This window comes from Anser brachyrhynchus (assembly GCF_964034855.1).
Source record: "Anser brachyrhynchus genome assembly, contig: SCAFFOLD_369, whole genome shotgun sequence".
NCBI lineage: Eukaryota > Metazoa > Chordata > Aves > Anseriformes > Anatidae > Anser > Anser brachyrhynchus.
Genome location: NW_027663892.1, coordinates 69,877 through 86,789, shown reverse-complemented (window position 1 = coordinate 86,789; position 16,913 = coordinate 69,877). Strand labels below are relative to the sequence as shown.

The 16,913-nt window shown below is 66.5% G+C and overlaps 3 protein-coding genes across 7 annotated transcripts in view; 1 reads left to right on the top strand and 2 right to left on the bottom strand.

The window, feature by feature from the left end:
- Positions 1-1,209: 1,209 nt before the first annotated feature.
- Positions 1,210-4,946, bottom strand: LOC308186687 (protein HIDE1). Of its 2 annotated transcripts, XM_080608802.1 has the most exons (8): positions 4,641-4,774; positions 4,276-4,563; positions 3,191-3,268; positions 2,993-3,073; positions 2,873-2,900; positions 2,690-2,733; positions 1,639-1,676; positions 1,210-1,455 (listed from the first exon to the last, which is right to left on the bottom strand). In XM_080608802.1, the coding sequence occupies exons 1-8, from the start codon at positions 4,675-4,677 to the stop codon at positions 1,366-1,368; spliced, it is 684 nt and encodes a 227-aa protein (XP_080464928.1). In that variant the 5' UTR covers positions 4,678-4,774; the 3' UTR covers positions 1,210-1,365. The 2 variants fall into 2 exon arrangements, with proteins under 2 accessions (XP_080464928.1, XP_080464929.1); XM_080608803.1 differs by lacking the exon at positions 2,873-2,900 and having other exon boundaries at positions 4,641-4,946.
- Positions 4,947-6,249: 1,303 nt separating this feature from the next.
- On the top strand, positions 6,250-9,415 carry TMED1 (transmembrane p24 trafficking protein 1; the record flags this gene model as incomplete). The annotated part of the gene is given in 7 exon segments (XM_080608805.1): positions 6,250-6,464; positions 7,181-7,264; positions 7,266-7,279; positions 7,387-7,432; positions 7,434-7,577; positions 8,495-9,030; positions 9,349-9,415. Coding segments are annotated over 7 exon segments (1,062 nt in total). The 5' UTR covers positions 6,250-6,293.
- A 512-nt stretch (positions 9,416-9,927) lies between these two features.
- The window catches only part of DNM2 (dynamin 2), a 29,498-nt gene continuing 22,512 nt past the window's right edge, over positions 9,928-16,913 (bottom strand). For 2 of the 4 annotated variants that reach the window (XM_080608798.1, XM_080608800.1), the window contains 6 exons: positions 16,128-16,237; positions 15,859-15,970; positions 15,450-15,614; positions 13,004-13,236; positions 11,407-11,661; positions 9,928-11,287 (listed from right to left, as the gene is read on the bottom strand). In XM_080608798.1, the coding sequence (XP_080464924.1) occupies positions 11,218-11,287; positions 11,407-11,661; positions 13,004-13,236; positions 15,450-15,614; positions 15,859-15,970; positions 16,128-16,237 (945 nt within the window). In that variant the 3' untranslated portion in view covers positions 9,928-11,217. The remainder of the gene's footprint in view (positions 11,288-11,406; positions 11,662-13,003; positions 13,237-15,449; positions 15,615-15,858; positions 15,971-16,127; positions 16,238-16,913) is intronic. The other 2 variants (XM_080608799.1, XM_080608801.1) reach the window with 1 other exon arrangement.

Sequence of the window (16,913 nt, the reverse complement as noted above, 5' to 3'; positions counted from 1 at the left end):
ACTGGGATGGAACTGGGCACGGGGATGGGAACGGGGGTGGGAACTGGGATGGAACTGGGCACGGGGATGGGAACGGGGGTGGGAACTGGGATGGAACCGGGGAGAGGGAACGGGGATGGGGACGGGGATGGGGATGGGAACGGGGGTGGGAACTGGGGGGGGGAACTGGGATGGAACTGGGATGGGGATGGGAACGGGGGTGGGAACTGGGATGGAACTGGGCACGGGGATGGGAACGGGGTGGGAACGGGGATGGAACTGGGGAGAGGGAATGGGGATGGGGACGGGGATGGGGATGGGAACGGGGGGTGGGAACTGGAGGGGGGAACTGGGATGGAACTGGGATGGGGATGGGAACGGGGGTGGGAACTGGGATGGAACTGGGCACGGGGATGGGAACGGGGGTGGGAACGGGGGTGGAACTGGGCACGGGGATGGGAACAGGGGTGGGAACTGGGATGGAACTGGGGAGAGGAACCAGAACCGGAACCGGGCACAGGAACGGGGATGGGGATGGGATGGGAATGGGAACAGGGATGGGAATGGGATGGGAACTGGAGAGGGGAACTGGGATGGACCAGGATGGAAACTGGGATGGAACTGGGCACGGGGATGGGGGTGGGAACTGGGATGGAACCGGGGAGAGGGAACCGGGATGGGAACTGAGGATGGAACCGGGATGGGGACTGGGATGGAGATGGGATGGGGACAGAATGGGGATGGGCATGGGAACGGGAACGGGAGTGGGGATGGGGACGGGGATGGGAACCGGGATAGGGACGGGAACGAGAACCAGGACGGGAACTGGGGATGGAACCGGGATGGGGACTGGGATGGGGATGGGGAATGGGATGGGAACTGGGATGGAAGCGGGGAGGGGAACGGGGATGGGGATGGGGAACGGGATGGGAACTGGAGGGGGGAACTGGGATGGAGCGGGATGGAAACTGGGATGGAACTGGGCATGGGAACTGGACATGGGGATGGGAACGGGGATGGGAACTGGGATGGAACTGGGGAGAGGAACCGGAACCGGGCACAGGAACCGGGATAGGAACTGGGCCCAGGAACCCAAACCAGGCCCCGGGAACAGGGCCCAGGAACCAAGAACCGGGCACGGGGCACCGGGACCAGCACCGGGACCAGCACCGGGACCAGCACCGGGCACCGGGGCCGCGTAGCGGGGACAGACCCACACCTGCACCGCCACCGGGCAGCCAACGCCTTTATTGCCACCGCGACCAGCGGGGACACCGCGATTTGGGGCCCGGGCATCACCGGGGCCGTTCGCCGCGCTCTGCCGGGGGGCTCCCGGGGGGGCTCGGTGCTGTCGCTCCGTCCGTCCGTCCGTCCGTCCGTCCGGGCTCACGCGGCCGACCTGAAGGTGCTGAAGTGGGGCCGGGCCGGGGAGGGCGTGCGGGGCCGCGGCGGCGGGGCGTTGGGGCCGGCGGCGCTCTGCACCGGGACGGAGGCTGCGGTGAGCGGAGCCCCGGGGGGGCAGCCTCGGCCGTGGGGGGCACCCACAGCGGCCCCACAGCGGCCCCACAGCGACCCCACAGCGGCCCCACAGCGACCCCACAGCGGCCCCATAGCGGCCCCACAGCGACCCCATAGCGGCCCCACAGCGACCCCACTCACCACAGGGGCTCCGAAGACGCGGTTCTCGTAGCAGAGCTCTGCCAAGGGAAGGGAGGACGTTAACGGGGTGCCCGTGGATGCGAACGGGGCCGTGCCGACCCGGTATGGGGTACCGCGAGCTGTTATGGGGTCACCGGGCCCCGACCCGATATGGGGTTACTGGGCCCTGGCCTGTTATGGGGTTACTGTGAGCTGTTATGGGGTTACCAGGTACCGACCTGTTATGGGGTCACCGGGCCCCAACCCGTTATGGGGTCACCGGGTCCCTGACCCGTTATGGGGTCACTGGGTCCCCAACCCCTTATGGGGTCACCGGGCCCCAACCTGTTATGGGGTCACCAGGTCCCCGACCCGTTATGGGGTCACCAGGTACCGACCCGTTATGGGGCCACCGGGCCCCAACCTGTTATGGGGCCACCGGGTCCCTGACCCCTTATGGGGTCACCGGGTCCCGACCCGTTATGGGGCCACCGGGTCCCTGACCCCTTATGGGGTCACCGGGTCCCGACCCGTTATGGGGTCACCAGGTCCCCGACCCGTTATGGGGTACTGTGAGCTGTTATGGGGTCACCGGGCCCCAACCCGTTATGGGGTCACCGGGCCCTGACCCGGTATGGGGTCACCGGGTCCCTGACCCCTTATGGGGTCACCGGGTCCCAACCCGTTATGGGGTCACCGGGTCCCGACCCGTTATGGGGTCACCGGGCCCTGACCCGTTATGGGGTCACCGGGCCCTGACCCGTTATGGGGTCACCGGGTCCCGACCCGTTATGGGGTCACCAGGTCCCGACCCGTTATGGGGTCACCGGGTCCCTGACCCCTTATGGGGTCACCGGGCCCCAACCCGTTATGGGGTCACCGGGTCCCAACCCGTTATGGGGTCACCGGGCCCTGACCCAGTATGAGGTCACCGGGCCCCGACCCGTTATGGGGTCACCGGGTCCCGACCCGTTATGGGGTCACCGGGCCCTGACCCAGTATGAGGTCACCGGGCCCCGACCCGTTATGGGGTCACCGGGTCCCAACCCGTTATGGGGTCGCCGGGCCCTACCTGTCGTGGGGTACCCCGTCTCGGTCCAGCACGACTCCGGGTGCCTGCAAAACAAACCCCGTGGCAGCCCCGGGGCCGTTTCGGGATGGGGGAGGCTGCGGGGCCGGGGCTGCCGGGGGGAGGGGGGGGGGGGGGTGGTCTCGATACCCCCCCGCGCCCCCCTGCGCCCCCCACCTCGCTCACCTCGCCGCCCGCTGCCATCCGCCCCTGGCTGCCGGGGAAGAAAACGGGCTTTGTAGGGCGGCGGGGAGCCTCCTGGGACCCCCACCCCAAAACCCGGACCCCCCCCTCCCGCCCCCGCACCTCGCCAGGCCGCCGCCGCCGCCGCCGCCAGCAGCACCAGGACGGCCGCGCTCAGCACCACCGGGAGCAGCCAGGGCCGAGCTGCAAGGCAAGGCAGGGCCGGGGCTCGGGGGGGGGGACCTGCCCCGTCCCCCGGGAGGGGGGATAAAACGGGGAGACCCCCCCGCCCCCGTCCCCGTCACCCCCCCGTCCCCGTACCTCCCAGCCGCGCCGCCGAGGTGGGCGCAGGAGGAGGCGCGGGCGTGAAGTCGGGGAGGCAGGCGGCGTCCTCCGAGGCTGCAGGAGGGGAGCGAGGTTTTGGGGTCAAATGTGGCGGTTTTGGGGGCCGAACGTGGCAATTTTGGGGCCAAATACAGCGGTTTTGGGGCCGAACATGGTGGTTTTCGGGCCGAACGTGGCAATTTTGGGGCCAAACACAGCGGTTTTGGGGCTGAACGCGGCGGTTTGGGGACCGAATGTGGCAATTTTGGGGCCGAACACAGCGCTTTTGGGGCCTAACACAGCAGTTTTGGTGCCGAACGCGGCAGTTTTGGGTCCAAACGCGGCAGTTTTGGGGCCCATTGCGGCGGTTTTGGGGCCGAACATGGCAGTTTTGGGTCTGAACGTGGCAATTTTGGGGCCCAACGTGGCGGTTTTGGGACCGAACGTGGCAATTTTGGGGCCGAACGCAGAGGTTTTGGGGCCGAACATGGCAGTTTTGGGGCCGAACATGGCAGTTTTGGGTCTGAACGTGGCAATTTTGGGGCCCAACGTGGCGGTTTTGGGACCGAACGTGGCAATTTTGGGGCCGAACGCAGAGGTTTTGGGGCCAAACATGGCAATTTTGGGGCCCAACGTGGCGGTTTTGGGGCCAAACGTGGCGGTTTTGGGGCCCAACGCGGCAGTTGTGGGGGCTGAACGTGGCGGTTTTGGGGCCGAACGTGGCAATTTTTTGGCCGAACACGTCAATTTTGGGGCCAAACTTGGTGTTTTTGGGACCGAATGTGGCAATCCTGGGGATGAACACGGTGGTTTTGGGGCTGAAGACAGCAATTTTGGGGCCAAACACGGCTGTTTTGGGGCCAAACACAGCAGTTTTGGGGCCAAACGCAATGGTTTCGGGGACAAACGCGATGGTTTTGGGTCTGAACGCGGCGGTTTTGGGGCCCAACGCGGCGGTTTTGGGGCCGAACGTGGTGGTTTCGGGGCCGAACGCGGCGGTTTTGGGGCCGAACACGGCAGTTTCGGGGCCAAACGCGGCGGTTTCGGGGCCAAACGCGGCGATTCCGGGTCCCACCCCGCACCGTTCACCGCGATCTCGGCGCTGAGCTCCGACGCCTGCCAGGCGCTGCCGTTGTAGCTCCGGTAACGGCACCGGTAGCACCGGGACCCCGCCGGGGCCTCGTCCAGGATGAAATCCACTTTATTCTGGCCCGGCTCGGCCGCGATGCTCTGCACCGGGCCCGTCCTGCCCGCGACGAAGAGCTCGAAGGTGCTGCCGGCGAAGCGCCGCGGGGCGAAGCAGCTGATCCGCGCCGCGCCGGAGACGAGGCCGAGCGGGGCCGGGGCGAGCTGGGGGGCTGCCACGGCTCCTGGGGGGGCACCGGGACGGCTCAGCGGGCTCCCAGCCCGGCCCCGGGCTGCGCCGGGAGGCTGGGGGGCGACGTACCTGCCACCAGGAGGAGAAGCTTCAGCCTCATCCTCATCCTCCTCCTCCTGCAGAACCCGGCACCCTCCAGCCCCGCGCTGAGCAGAAGGGTTTTTGCTCAAGACCGAGTTTCATCACCCAGGAAGGAAATGACAAGAGCACGGATTGTGCTTGGGACTTGCCCCGTTGCACAAAGAGGCGGTTTTTCGACCCAAAACGCCCCGGAGAGGCTTTTTTCCACCCCAAAAGCCCCAAGATCCCAGCCACATCCTGCGCGCAACGGGGTCGCCGCGTGCGATCTCGCCGGGCTCGCTTCTGAATTATCACAACAGGGGCGCGGAGGAGCAAACCCGAGACCCCAAAATCCCCTCCTGGACCCCCAAAACCTGCTTCAGGCCCCCCCCCCGAGCTGCCCCAGGACCTCCAGAACCTCACCAGGACGCCCAGAACTGCCCCAGGGCCTCCCGAATGTGCCCCCCGGGCCTTTCAGACCTGCTCCAGCACCTCCCAGGGCTGGGCCAGGGTCCCCCAGATCTACCCCAGGGGCCCCCAAACCTGCCCCAGGGGTTTCATATATGCCCCAGGGACCCCCAAACCTGCCCCAGAAGCCCTGAAACCTGCCCCTGGGGTCTCATATCTGCCCCAGGGCCCCAAACCTGCCCCAGTAGCCCCGAAACCTGCCCCTGGGGTCTCATATATACCCCAGGGGCCCCCAAAATCTGCCCCAGGGCCCCCCAGATTTGCTCCAGGGCCCCCCAGATCTGCCCCAGGAGCCCTGAAACCTGCCCCGAGGGCCCCCAGAGCAGCCCCAGGGGTCTCATATCTGCCCAAGAGGCCCCAAAATCTGCCCCAGTACCCCCAAACCTACCCCAGGGACCCCCAAACCTGCCCCTGGGGTCTCCTATCTGCCCCAGGGCCACCAAACCTGCCCCAGGGGCCCCCAGAACTGCCCCAGGAGTCTCAAACCTGCCCCAGGGGTCTCATATCTGCCCCAGGGGCCCCCAAATTTGCTCCAGGAGCCCCCAAAATCTGCCCCAGGGGTCTCATATTTGCCCCAGGGGCCCCCAGATTTGCCCCAGGGGTCCCCAAAATCTGCCCCAGGGGTCTCAAACCTGCCCCAGGGGTCTCACATCTGCCCCAAGGGCCTCCAAAATCTGCCCCAGGGGCTCCCAAATTTGCTCCAGGGGTCTCAACCCTGCCCCTGTGGCCTCACATCCAGCTCAGGAGCCCAAAACCGACCCCAGGACCCCCCAAATCTGCCCCAGGGGCCCCAAACCCGCCCCCCCCCAACTGCCCCCGCCCCCCCCCCCGCCCCAGCCACGCGGGGCATTGTGGGGCCCCGCCCTCCCCTCAAGAGCACACCCGGGGGCGGGGCCAGGCGCCGATTAGGGGGCGGGCGCTTCTCGGGGCGGCCTGGCCAATGAGCAGCCGGGCCGCCGCGTGCCGGCAGCGAGCGACCAATGGGAGCGCGCCGCGGACGCCGCGAGGCCCCCACCTACCCCTCCTGCCCCGCCCCTCCCATCCGCGGGCGGCCGCGGCGCCGCCTGCAGGCCCCGCCCCCCGCCTCCCGCCGCGCGGCGCCGCTCCCGCCTCAGGCACCGCCGCGGCCACCCCCGGCGAGGGAGGGGGGGGGGGGGGGGCGGGGCCTGCGTTAAAGGCGCAGCGCGGCGCAAGATGGCGGCCCCCTGGCTGTGGTTGCTGGGCCTGGCGGCCTGGGCCCGGCCGGGCGCCGCGCCGCCGCCGCCGCCACCGGACGCCGAGGTGACGTTCGTGCTGCCCGCGGGGCGCCGCGAGTGCTTCTACCAGGGGGCGCCCGGCAACGCCTCCATGGAGGCCGAGTACCAGGTGCCGGGGGGGGCGGGGGCCGCGCCGGTACCGGAGGGGGGCGGGGCCGGTACCGGAGGGGGGCGGGGCTTGAGGGGGGCCGGGGCCTGTACCGACAGGGGGCGGGGCCTGGGTGGGAGGCACCGGGAGGGGACCGGAGCCGGTACCGGAGGGGGCGGGGCTTGGGTCCGTGGCACCGGGAGGGGAGCGGGGCCGGTACCGGAGGGGGGCGGGGCTTGCGGGAGGGGGCGGGGTCTGTACCGGAGGGGGCGGGGCCGGTACCGGGGGGCGGGACTTGGGTCCGTGGCACCGGGAGGGGACCGGGGCCGGTACTGGGGTGGTGCTGGGGGGAGAGCGGGTCCCGGTACCGGGGGTGCGGGGCCGTTACTGGGGACGTACCGGGGGCGGGGGCACCGCTGGGACCTGCAGGGCCGAGGCACCGGAGGGGCACCGGAGGGGACTGGGGGTGGTGCTGGGGGGGGGCGGGTCCCGGTACCGGGGGTGCGGGGCTGGTGCGGAGCCGGTACCGGGAGGACGGGGCCGGTACCGGGGATGTACCGGGTGCGGGGGGCACCGCTGGGACCCATACCGGGGGCACCGCCAGGACCCGCAGCCCACGGGGACGAGGCACCGACAGGGTCCCGGGTGGTGCTGGGGGGTGGAGGGGGAACGGGACCCGGTACCGGAGGAGAGATGAGAACCCCGGGGCGGGGGGGGGGGTCCCGGTGCCTCCGCAGGTGATCGGCGGCGCGGGGCTGGACGTGGATTTCTCCCTGGAGAGCCCCTCGGGGCTGCTGCTGGTCAGCGAGCACCGCAAGTCGGGACGGCGTGCACACGTGAGCCCCGCGCCGCGCTCGGCACCGGCCACCGGCACCGGCACCGCGCTCAGCACCGGCACCGCGCTCAGCACCGGCACCGGGCTCAGCCCCTCTCCCCTCCGCAGCGTGGAGCCCACCGAGGCGGGCGACTACAAGCTGTGCTTCGACAACTAACTCCTTCAGCACCATCTCGGAGAAGCTCGTGTTCTTCGAGCTCATCTTCGACAGCGCCCAGGACGACGACGGCAACGGCGACGGCTGGCTGGAGGCGGCCGAGCCCGAGGACCTGCTGGACGTCAAGATCGAGGACATCAAGGTACGTATGGGGGGGGGGGCATGGTGGGGGGCGGGGGGGCAGCCCGATTTTGGACGTCAAGATCGCAGACATCGAGGTACAAGGGGGGGGGGACACAGCGGGGAGGGGGCACGGGCAGGGGGGAGGCGATTTTGGACGTCAAGTTCGAGGACATCGAGGTACAAGGTGGGGGGGGGGGACACAGTGGGGGAGGGTGGGGGCAGCCTGATTTTGGACATCAAGATTAAAGACATCAAGGTATGTACGGGGGGGGGACACAGCAGGGAGGGGGGCATGGGGGGCGGGCTGATTTTGGACGTCAAGATCGAGGACATCGAGGTACAAGGCGGGGGGGGCACGGGGGGGGGGCCCGATTTTGGGCATCAAGATTGAGGACATCAAGGTACAAGGCGGGGGGGGACACAGCGGGGAGGGGGGGCACGGGGGGGGGGGCCGATTTTGGACGTCAAGATCGAGGACATCAAGGTACGTATGGGGGGGGGGGTGCACGGCAGGGGGCAGGGGGGGCAGCCCAATTTTGGACATCAAGGTTGAGGACATCAAGGTAGAAGGAGGGGGGGGACACAGCGGGGAGGGGGGCACGGGGGGGGGGGCCGATTTTGGACGTCAAGATCGAGGACATCAAGGTACGTATGGGGGGGGGGGCACGGCAGGGGGCAGGGGGGGCAGCCCGATTTTGGACATCAAGATCGCAGACATCGAGGTAGAAGGGGGGGGGGGACACGGTGGGGTGGGGGGCGGCCCGATTTTGGGGGCCAGTACGAGGCGAGGGCGGGGGGGGGGGGGCTCCTCTGCGGTGGTTTTTTTTTGTTTTTTTGTTTTTTTTTGTTTCTTTTTTGTTTGTTTTTTGTTTTTGCTTTTTGTTTTTTGTTTGTTTGTTTCTTTTTTGCTTTTTTCTTCGGGGCGGGGGGGGGCAGGAATCCATCGAGACCATGCGGAGCCGCCTGGAGCGGAGCATCCAGATGCAGGCGCTGCTGCGAGCCTTCGAGGCGCGCGACCGCAACCTGCAGGAGAGCAACCTGGGCCGCGTCAACTTCTGGTCGGCCGTCAACCTGGGCGCGCTGCTGCTCGTGGCCTTCCTGCAGGTCTACATGCTGAAGAGCCTCTTCGAGGACAAGCGGGGCCGTGCGGACGTGACGGGGCGGGGGGGACGCCGGGGCATGCCCCCCCCCCCACCCCCACGAAGTTGCTGCTTTTCCCCCTCCCCACCCCAGGGATTAAAACTGGCTTTGTACCCGGTGTCGCGGCTGCTTTTTGGGTTTTTTTTTTTTGGGGGGTGGGGGGATTCGCCCTCCGAGGCGTCCTCTCCTCCGTGGGGACGCGGCCCCCACCCCGCTCTCAGCGCCGTCGTTTTCCCCAGCTCCGCACCCCCCGCTGCATCGCCCCGGGGGTTGGATCCCCCCCCCCCCCCAAAAAAAAAGCCCCCGGCCCCCCCCCCAGAAACGTTTCTGAGGTTTTTAGGACAGAGCCGGGGTTTTAAAGGCGTTAAAAATGCTCGGGGAAAGGAGTCGGGGCTGCAAATAACGGGGGGGGGGGAGGAGATAGAGGGGAAGGAGCCCCCCCCCCCCCCGCTTTGTGGGGTGTTGCCCCCCCCCCCCAAAAATGCCCCCCCCCCCCCAGGGAGGGGAGCCCTTGGGTGCACGCAGCTGTGGGCAGGGGCACGACCCGGGGGGGGAGGGGGGAGCCCCCTGCTCCCCGAGCTGGGTGCAGGATGGGTGATGAAATTGGGGGGTGAAATGGGCAAATTTTGGAGGTTTCGCTCCCTCTAAAGCTCGAGGGGGGGGGGTGAGGTGCTCGAGTGCACCAAGGACAGCGCTGCCTTCTGGGTGCCCCCTTGACTCGAGACCCCAAAAGCGCCCCTCCAGACCCCAAAAGCCCCCCCCCTCCGGACCTCCAAAAGCCCTCTCCAGACCCCCAAAGCCCCCCTCCAGACCCCAAAGCCCCCCCTCCAGCCCCTCAAATCCCACCTCCAGACCCCCAAAAGCCCCCCTCCGGACCCCCAAAGCCCCCTCCGGACCTCAAAAGCCCCTCTCCAGCCCCTCAAATCCCCCCCTCCAGCCCCCCCAAGCCCCCCTCCAGCCCCCAAAATCCCCCCTCCGGACCTCCGAAAGCCCCCTCCAGCCCCCCAAACCCCCCTCCGGACCCCAAAAGCCCCCCCTGCAGCCCCTCAAAGCCCCCCTCCAGCCCCAAACCCCCCCCTTCCAGCCCCCAAAATCCCCCCTCCGGCCCCAAAAGCCCCCCCTCCAGACCCCAACCCCCCCACTTCCAGCCCCCAAAATCCCCCCTCCAGCCCCCCAAAATCCCCCCCGCCCCACCGCCGAGGTGAGAGAAACCACGGGGAAGCGCCGGAGCCTTTCACCAGCTTTTTGTTTTTCCCTTTTATTTCTTTTCTTTTCGTGTTCTTTGATTTTTTTTTTGTATTTTTTTTTCCTTTAGTTTATTAATAGGGTACAGACCGGAGGCACTTACACGGCGGCGAACGGAAGGACCGGGACAGAAGCGTGCTGGTTTTTTTTATTTAGGGCCGGGGGGGGGGGGGGCGGGGGGCCGCTGGCGACGCCGGGGGGCAGCGGGCGGGCGGCCGAACCCCCCCCCCCCCCCCCAAAAGCTCTGCCCCGCCAGCGCGGCAGGCTGGGGGGGGTTTGGGGACCCTCACCCAGGGGGGGGCCCAAACGCCCGGGGCCCCCCCGTTAAGGCAGCTGGTGCTGCAGCCCCATCTCCGCGCCCCCCCCCACCCCACCGGTGTTTTTAAAAAAACCTACATCTTTTTTTCCTTTTTTTTTTTGTTTTTTTTTTTTGCCTTTTCGCTGTTTTTATACAATCCGTACAGTCCGTAGAAATATTTACATCCTCCCCCCCCCCCCCCCGCCGCGGGGAAAGGCACCGTGGGCGAAAGCGGCGGCGGCGAGGCGGGGGGGGGGGCTCCGCGTGTTTTTTTGGGGGGCTGGGGGGCTCCCCCCCCCCTCCCCGCATCCTCCGGCCTCCCCCCGGGGCTTCGGGGCGTGGGCGTTAAGGCGAGCAGCGGCCGGGGCCTCGCCTTAACGAATTAAATTCGTTAGCAACTCGCTCCCTGCGCCCCCCCCCCCGCCCCCCCAGCCTCAGTTCCCGCAGAGAAAATTTCCTGGAAGCTATAAAAAAGGGAGGTAAAAGGCTCCGGGCAGGGTTAGCGAGCGGCTCCCGGGGCGGGGGCTTCGGGGGGGGGGGGGCAAAAAATGAAAATCGCTAAGTTTTATATATAATATATTAATACAAAAATTCTGGGGGGGGGAGAGGAGGAGGAGGAGGAGGAGGAAGGCAGGAATCTGATCGGGCCTCGGCGCCAGCTGCCCCGCGCGTTGAGGACGCTGAGCGTCGGAGGGGAGCTGGGGGGGGGCGGGCGGGGGGGGGGCGTTTCTGACCGAAAAAGTGCAATAGTCGACCCCCCCCCCCCCCCCCAGAAAACCAGAATCCTCCCCGGTTTGGCGTCCGGGGGCTCGGCCCGGGTGTGAAACCGCTCGGCCGAGAGCCCACGGCGGGGCGGAGGGTTCCAAAAAAATAATAAATCGAGAGATGAGATGCTGGGGGGGTTGGGGGGGGGGACACCCCATTTTTCCCCCCCCCCCCCACACCGGGCGGGAGCGGCGGCGGCCCCGCGGGCGGTTTAATCGAGGAGCGAGGGCTCGGCGGGGCGGATGATGGTCGGCCGGTTGGGCGCCGCCGGGGGTCTCCTGCTGCGGAGAGAAGGGGAAAAAAAGGGTGTGGGGACGGGGGGGCACAGCGGGGGGGGCCCCGAGCCGAGGACGAGGGCCCTGGGGGTACAGAACCCCCCCCTCCAAAGCCGGTCGCTTACCTGGGCACGCCCGGAGGGATGCCGGGGGGGACGCGTGCGGGCCGCGAGGGGATCTGCGGAGGGGCCGAGAAGGGGTCGTTGGGGGCAGCGAAGACGTTTTGGGGTCCGGGGCGCGAGGGGATGGGGGGAGCCGTGAAAGGGGACGGCCCCCCCGCGGGGATGGGCAGCAGCGGCGGCCCCGGCGTCGGGCCCCGCACGGCAGGAGGCCGGCCCGGCGGCAGGACGGCCGAGACGGGTCTGCGCTGAGGCGGGGGGCTGCGGGGACACGGCGGGGGTCAGGGGGCGGCCGCAGCCCTCTGCAGCCCCCCCCCAAACCCTGCAGCACCCCCCCGAACCTCACTGAGCCCCCCCTAAATCCCGCTGAGCCCCCCCTGAACCCCATTGAGTCCCCCCCAAACCCTGCAGAGCCCCCCCAAACCCCACTGAGCTCCCCTGAACGCTGTTGAGCCCCCCTCAAACCCTGCAGCCCCCCCCAAACCCTGCTGAGCCCCCCCAAACCCCACTGAGCCTCCCCCCGAACCCCATTGAGCCCCCCCAGCCCCTGCTGAGCCCCCCTCAAACCCTGTTGAGCCCCCCCTGAACCCCGTTGAGCCCCCCTCAAACCCTGCAGAGCCCCCCCCGAATGCCATTGAGCCCCCCCTGAAACCCATTGAGCCCCCCTCAAACCCTGCAGCACCCCCCCAAACCCCGCTGAGCCCCCCCTAAACCCCGCTGCGCTGAGGCGGGGGGCTACGGGGAGACGGCAGGGGTCAGGGGGTGTCCGCAGCCCTCTGCAGCCCCCCTGAACCCCACTGAGCCCCCCTCAAACCCTGCTGAGCCCCCCCAGTCCCTGCTGAGCCCCCCCAGTCCCTGCTGAGCCCCCCCGAACCCCGTTGAGCCCCCCTCAAACCCTGCAGAGCTCCCCTCAAACCCCACTGAGCCCCCCGAACCCCGCTGAGCCCCCCCAAACCCTGCAGAGCCCCCCCAAACCCCGCTGAGCGCCCCTCAAAGCCCGCTGAGCGCCCCCAGCCCCTGCTGAGCCCCCCTCAAACCCCGCTAAGCCCCCCCTGAACCCCGTTGAGCCCCCCCGAACCCCGCTGAGCCCCCCCAGCCCCTGCTGAGCCCCCCCAAACCCCGCTGAGCCCCCCCCAAACCCCGCTGAGCCCCCCCCAAACCCTGCAGAGCCGCCCTCAAACCCCGCTGAGCCCCCCCTGAACCCCGTTGAGCCCCCCCAAACCCTGCTGAGCCCCCCCAGCCCCTGCTGAGCCCCCCCCAAACCCCGCTGAGCCCCCCCTGAACCCCATTGAGTCCCCCCTGAACCCTGCAGAGCCCCCCCAAACCCCGCTGAGCCCCCCCAAACCCCGCTGAGCCCCCCCAGCCCCCGCTGAGCCCCCCCCAGCCCCTGCAGAGCCCCCCCCAAACCCTGCAGAGCCCCCCCCAAACCCTGCAGAGCCCCCCCAGCCCCCGCAGAGCCCCCCCCAAACCCCACCGAGCCCCCCCAGCCCCTGCTGAGCCCCCCCTGAACCCTGCAGAGGCCCCCTCAAACCCCCCCCAAACCCCGCCGAGCCCCCCCCAAACCCCGCCGAGCCCCCCCCAAACCCTCCGGGCCGTGCCCTACCTGTGCCCGCTGCCGGTCTGCAGCCAGGTGTCGTCCACCGGCGGGGGCACGGGCGTGGAGACGGTGCTGGTGCTGATGTCGCCGATGATGCTGAGCGCCTCCTTCAGCGCGTGGTACATGCGCAGCATCTCGTCCCGCCGCTGCGCCTGGTCCGCCGACTCCTCCATCAGGCTGCTCTGGTCGGCGGACGAGTACAGGTAGGCGAGCAGCTCCGAGTGGATGAAATCCTTGGTCTGCGGGGGGGGGTGAAGCCCCGAGGAGATTTGGGGGGGGTCCGGTAACGGGGAAACCCCTCGAGCGGCGGGGGCGGGATGAGGCGAGGGCGGCCCCCCCCCCTCCCGGCTTTGCGAGAACCCGAACGCCTGCTCGGCGTCCACTCGAATCATCGTGGAATAACGCCCCGAGGTGGAAGGGACCCAACCCCAAGGTGGAAGGGACCCAGAAGGACTCAGCTCAAATCGGGGAACCGCAGAACACCCCAAGGTGGAAGGGACCCAAAAGGACTCAGCTCGAATCCTGGAATCATGGAATAACACCCCGAGGTGGTAAAGGACCTGAAAGGATCCAGCTCAAGTCGTGGAATCGCGGAATAACGCCCCGAGGTGGAAGGGACCCAACCCCGAGGTGGAAGGGACCCAGAAGGATTCAGCTCGAGTCAGGGAATCATGGAATAACACCCCAAGGTGGAAGGGACCCAAAAGAATCCAGCTTGAGTCGTGGAATTGCGGAATAACACCCCGAGGTGGCAGGGACCCAACTCCGAGGTGAAAGGGACCCGAAAGGACTCAGCTCGAGCCGTGGAATCACAGAATAACTCCCCGAGGTGGAAAGGACGCAACCCCGAGGTGGAAGGGACCCAACCCCGAGGTGGAAGGGACCCAAAAGGATTCAGCTCAAGTCGGGGAATCGTGGAATAACGCCCCGAGGTGGTAAAGGACCCGAAAGGACTCAGCTCGAGCCCTGGAATCACGGAATAACACCCCAAGGTGGAAGGGACCCAACTCCGAGGTGGAAGGGACCCAACTCCGAGGTGGAAGGGACCCGAAAGGATTCAGCTCAAGTCGGGGAACCGCAGAACACCCCGAGGTTGAAGGGACCCAAAAGGATTCAGCTCAAGTTGGGGAATCATGGAGTAACACCCCAAGGTGGAAGGGACTCAAAAGGACTCAGCTCGAGTCGGGGAATCGCAGTACACCCCAAGGTGGAAGGGACCCAACCCCGAGGTGGAAGGGACCCAAAAGGATTCAGCTCGAATCGGGGAATTGCAGAAGAACACCCCGAGGTGGAAGGGACCCAACCCCAAGGTGGAAGGGACCCGGAAGGATTCAGCTCAAATCCTGGAATCATGGAATAACTCCCCAAGGTGGAAGGGACCCAACCCCAAGGTTGAAGGGACCCGAAAGGATTCAGCTTGAGTCGGGGAATCGCAGAACACCCCAAGGTGGAAGGGACCCGAAAGGACTCAGCTCGAATCCTGGAATCATGGAATAACACCCCGAGGTGGTAAAGGACCTGAAAGGATCCAGCTCAAGTCATGGAATCACGGAATAACGCCCCGAGGTGGAAGGGACCCAACCCCGAGGTGGAAAGGACCCAGAAGGATTCAGCTCAAGTTGGGGAATCATGGAGTAACACCCCGAGGTGGAAGGGACCCGGAAGGATCCAGCTCGAGCCATGGAATCACGGAATAACTCCCCGAGGTGGAAGGGACCCAACCCCAAGGTTGAAGGGACCCGAAAGGACTCAGCTCGAGCTGTGGAATCGCAGAACACCCCAAGGTGGAAGGGGCCCAAAAGGATTCAGCTCAAGTCGGGGAATCATGGAGTAACACCCTGAGGTGGAAGGGACCCAACCCCGAGGTGGAAGGGACCCAAAAGGACTCAGCTCGAGCAGTGGAATCACGGAATAACGCCCCGAGGTGGAAGGGACCCAACCCCAAGGTTGAAGGGACCCGGAAGGATTCAGCTCGAATCGGGGAATCACGGAATAACGCCCCAAGGTGGAAGGGACCCAACCCCAAGGTGGAAGGGACCCAACCCCAAGGTGGAAGGGACCCAACCCCAAGGTGGAAGGGACCCAACCCCAAGGTGGAAGGGACCCAACCCCAAGGTGGAAGGGACCCAACCCCAAGGTGGAAGGGACCTGAAAGGACTCAGCTCGAGTCGGGGAATCATGGAGTAACACCCTGAGGTGGAAGGGACCTGAAAGGATCCAGCTCGAGCAGTGGAATCACGGAATAACTCCCCGAGGTGGAAGGGACCCAACCCCGAGGTGGAAGGGACCCAAAAGGATCATCAAAAGCCCAACCCCCTCGGTGCTCGAAGCGCCAGGACGGAGAAACGCAGAGCCACGAGGTCGTCGGATCCCCGTCGCTCCCTGAGGGGGCCGGGGGGCTGCTCCCCGCGGCGCCAGGAGCCCCCGTTCGCCCCCCCCGTCCCCAACTCACATTATTTATCATGAGGTGCATTATGGTCTTTGGCATGAGGTCGCGGATGGACTTGTTGATGATGCCCACGTAGGAGTCGACGAGGTTGCGGATGGTCTCCACCTGCCGCTCCAGCTGGGGGTCCATGGAGAAGGTGTTCTCCTGGGCGCCGTCCTCGTTCTCCGTCTGCTCGGGGACAGCGATGGGGGGGGCACCCGTCACCGCCGGGACCCCCCCCCAGCGCGCCATCCCAAACGGATGCTTTAAGTGGGGAAAAAATTAAAAAAAAAAAGGGGATTTCGGAGCAAAAGGGACGCCGCGTCCAGCGGGCAGGATCCGTGCTCCTCTCTTCGGTGTCAGGCGGGGGGGGGGGCAAAGGAGCCGCGGGCTCGGCTCCCGGGGGGGCAGCTCGGAGGGGGGGGGGCTTTACTTGGTCTTTCTCCGGGTAAACGCCGGCCCGGAGGAAGGAGGCCTTCCAGCTGTCCACGTCCTCCTGGGAGTCGCAGGCCAGCTCGATCTGGCGGAGGTCTTTGTAGACGTTCCTGGAGGAAGGGCGAGGATGAGGAGGGGAGGCCTCTGAAACCACGCGGCTTCGGCAACGAGGGGGGGGAGCCCGAAATGGCCGCTGCCTCCGAGAGATCCCCCCCCAAGGGGAAGGGGGGGAGGCCCGGCGGCGAGCTCTGGGGCTCGGGCCCTCACCTCTGCTCGGTGTTGAAGATGGCGAAGACGTGCTTGTTGGACATGAAGCCCTTCTCCACGTCGCGGATCTTCAGGTTGTCCAGGGGCAGCATGTACTTCTTCTCCTTCTCCTGGGGGGGGGGGGAGAAAAGCAGGGCTGAGAGCGAGCCGAGCCCCAGCCCCGCATCTGGAAGCGTTTTTGGGAGGGCCCCCGGCCCCGCTTTGTCTCCGAAAGGGACGTCCTGGCCACCCGGAGCCTTCCTCCCCCCCATGCCGCCCTACACTCCTCCTCCGCGATTTCCTGCGAAACCCGTGGCTTTTTGGTGTGTTTATTTTTTAATTTTTTTTTTTCCCAGGCTGGATTTGTTGGGCAGAGTTTTGCCATGTCAGAAGGGACCCAAAAAAAAAGAAAGAAAAAAAAAGAAAGAAAAAGAAATAAAAAAGAGAAAAGAAAGGAAAAGGGGAAGGAAGGAAAAGGGGAAGGAAGGAAAAGGGGAAGGAAGGAAAAGGGGAAGGAAGGAAAAGGGGAAGGAAGGAAAAGGGGAAGGAAGGAAAAGGGGAAGGAAGGAAAAGGGGAAGGAAGGAAAAGGGGAAGGAAGGAAAAGGGGAAGGAAGGAAAAGGGGAAGGAAGGAAAAGGGGAAGGAAGGAAAAGGGGAAGGAAGGAAAAGGGGAAGGAAGGAAAAGGAAGGAAGGAAAAAGGAAGAAAAAAAAAAAGCGGCTTCCCTGCTCCCCCCCCCCCCGGCGGCGTCGCTCCTCGTTAAATATAAAAACCGGGGAAACGGGGGAGAAGACAAAAAAATAAAAAA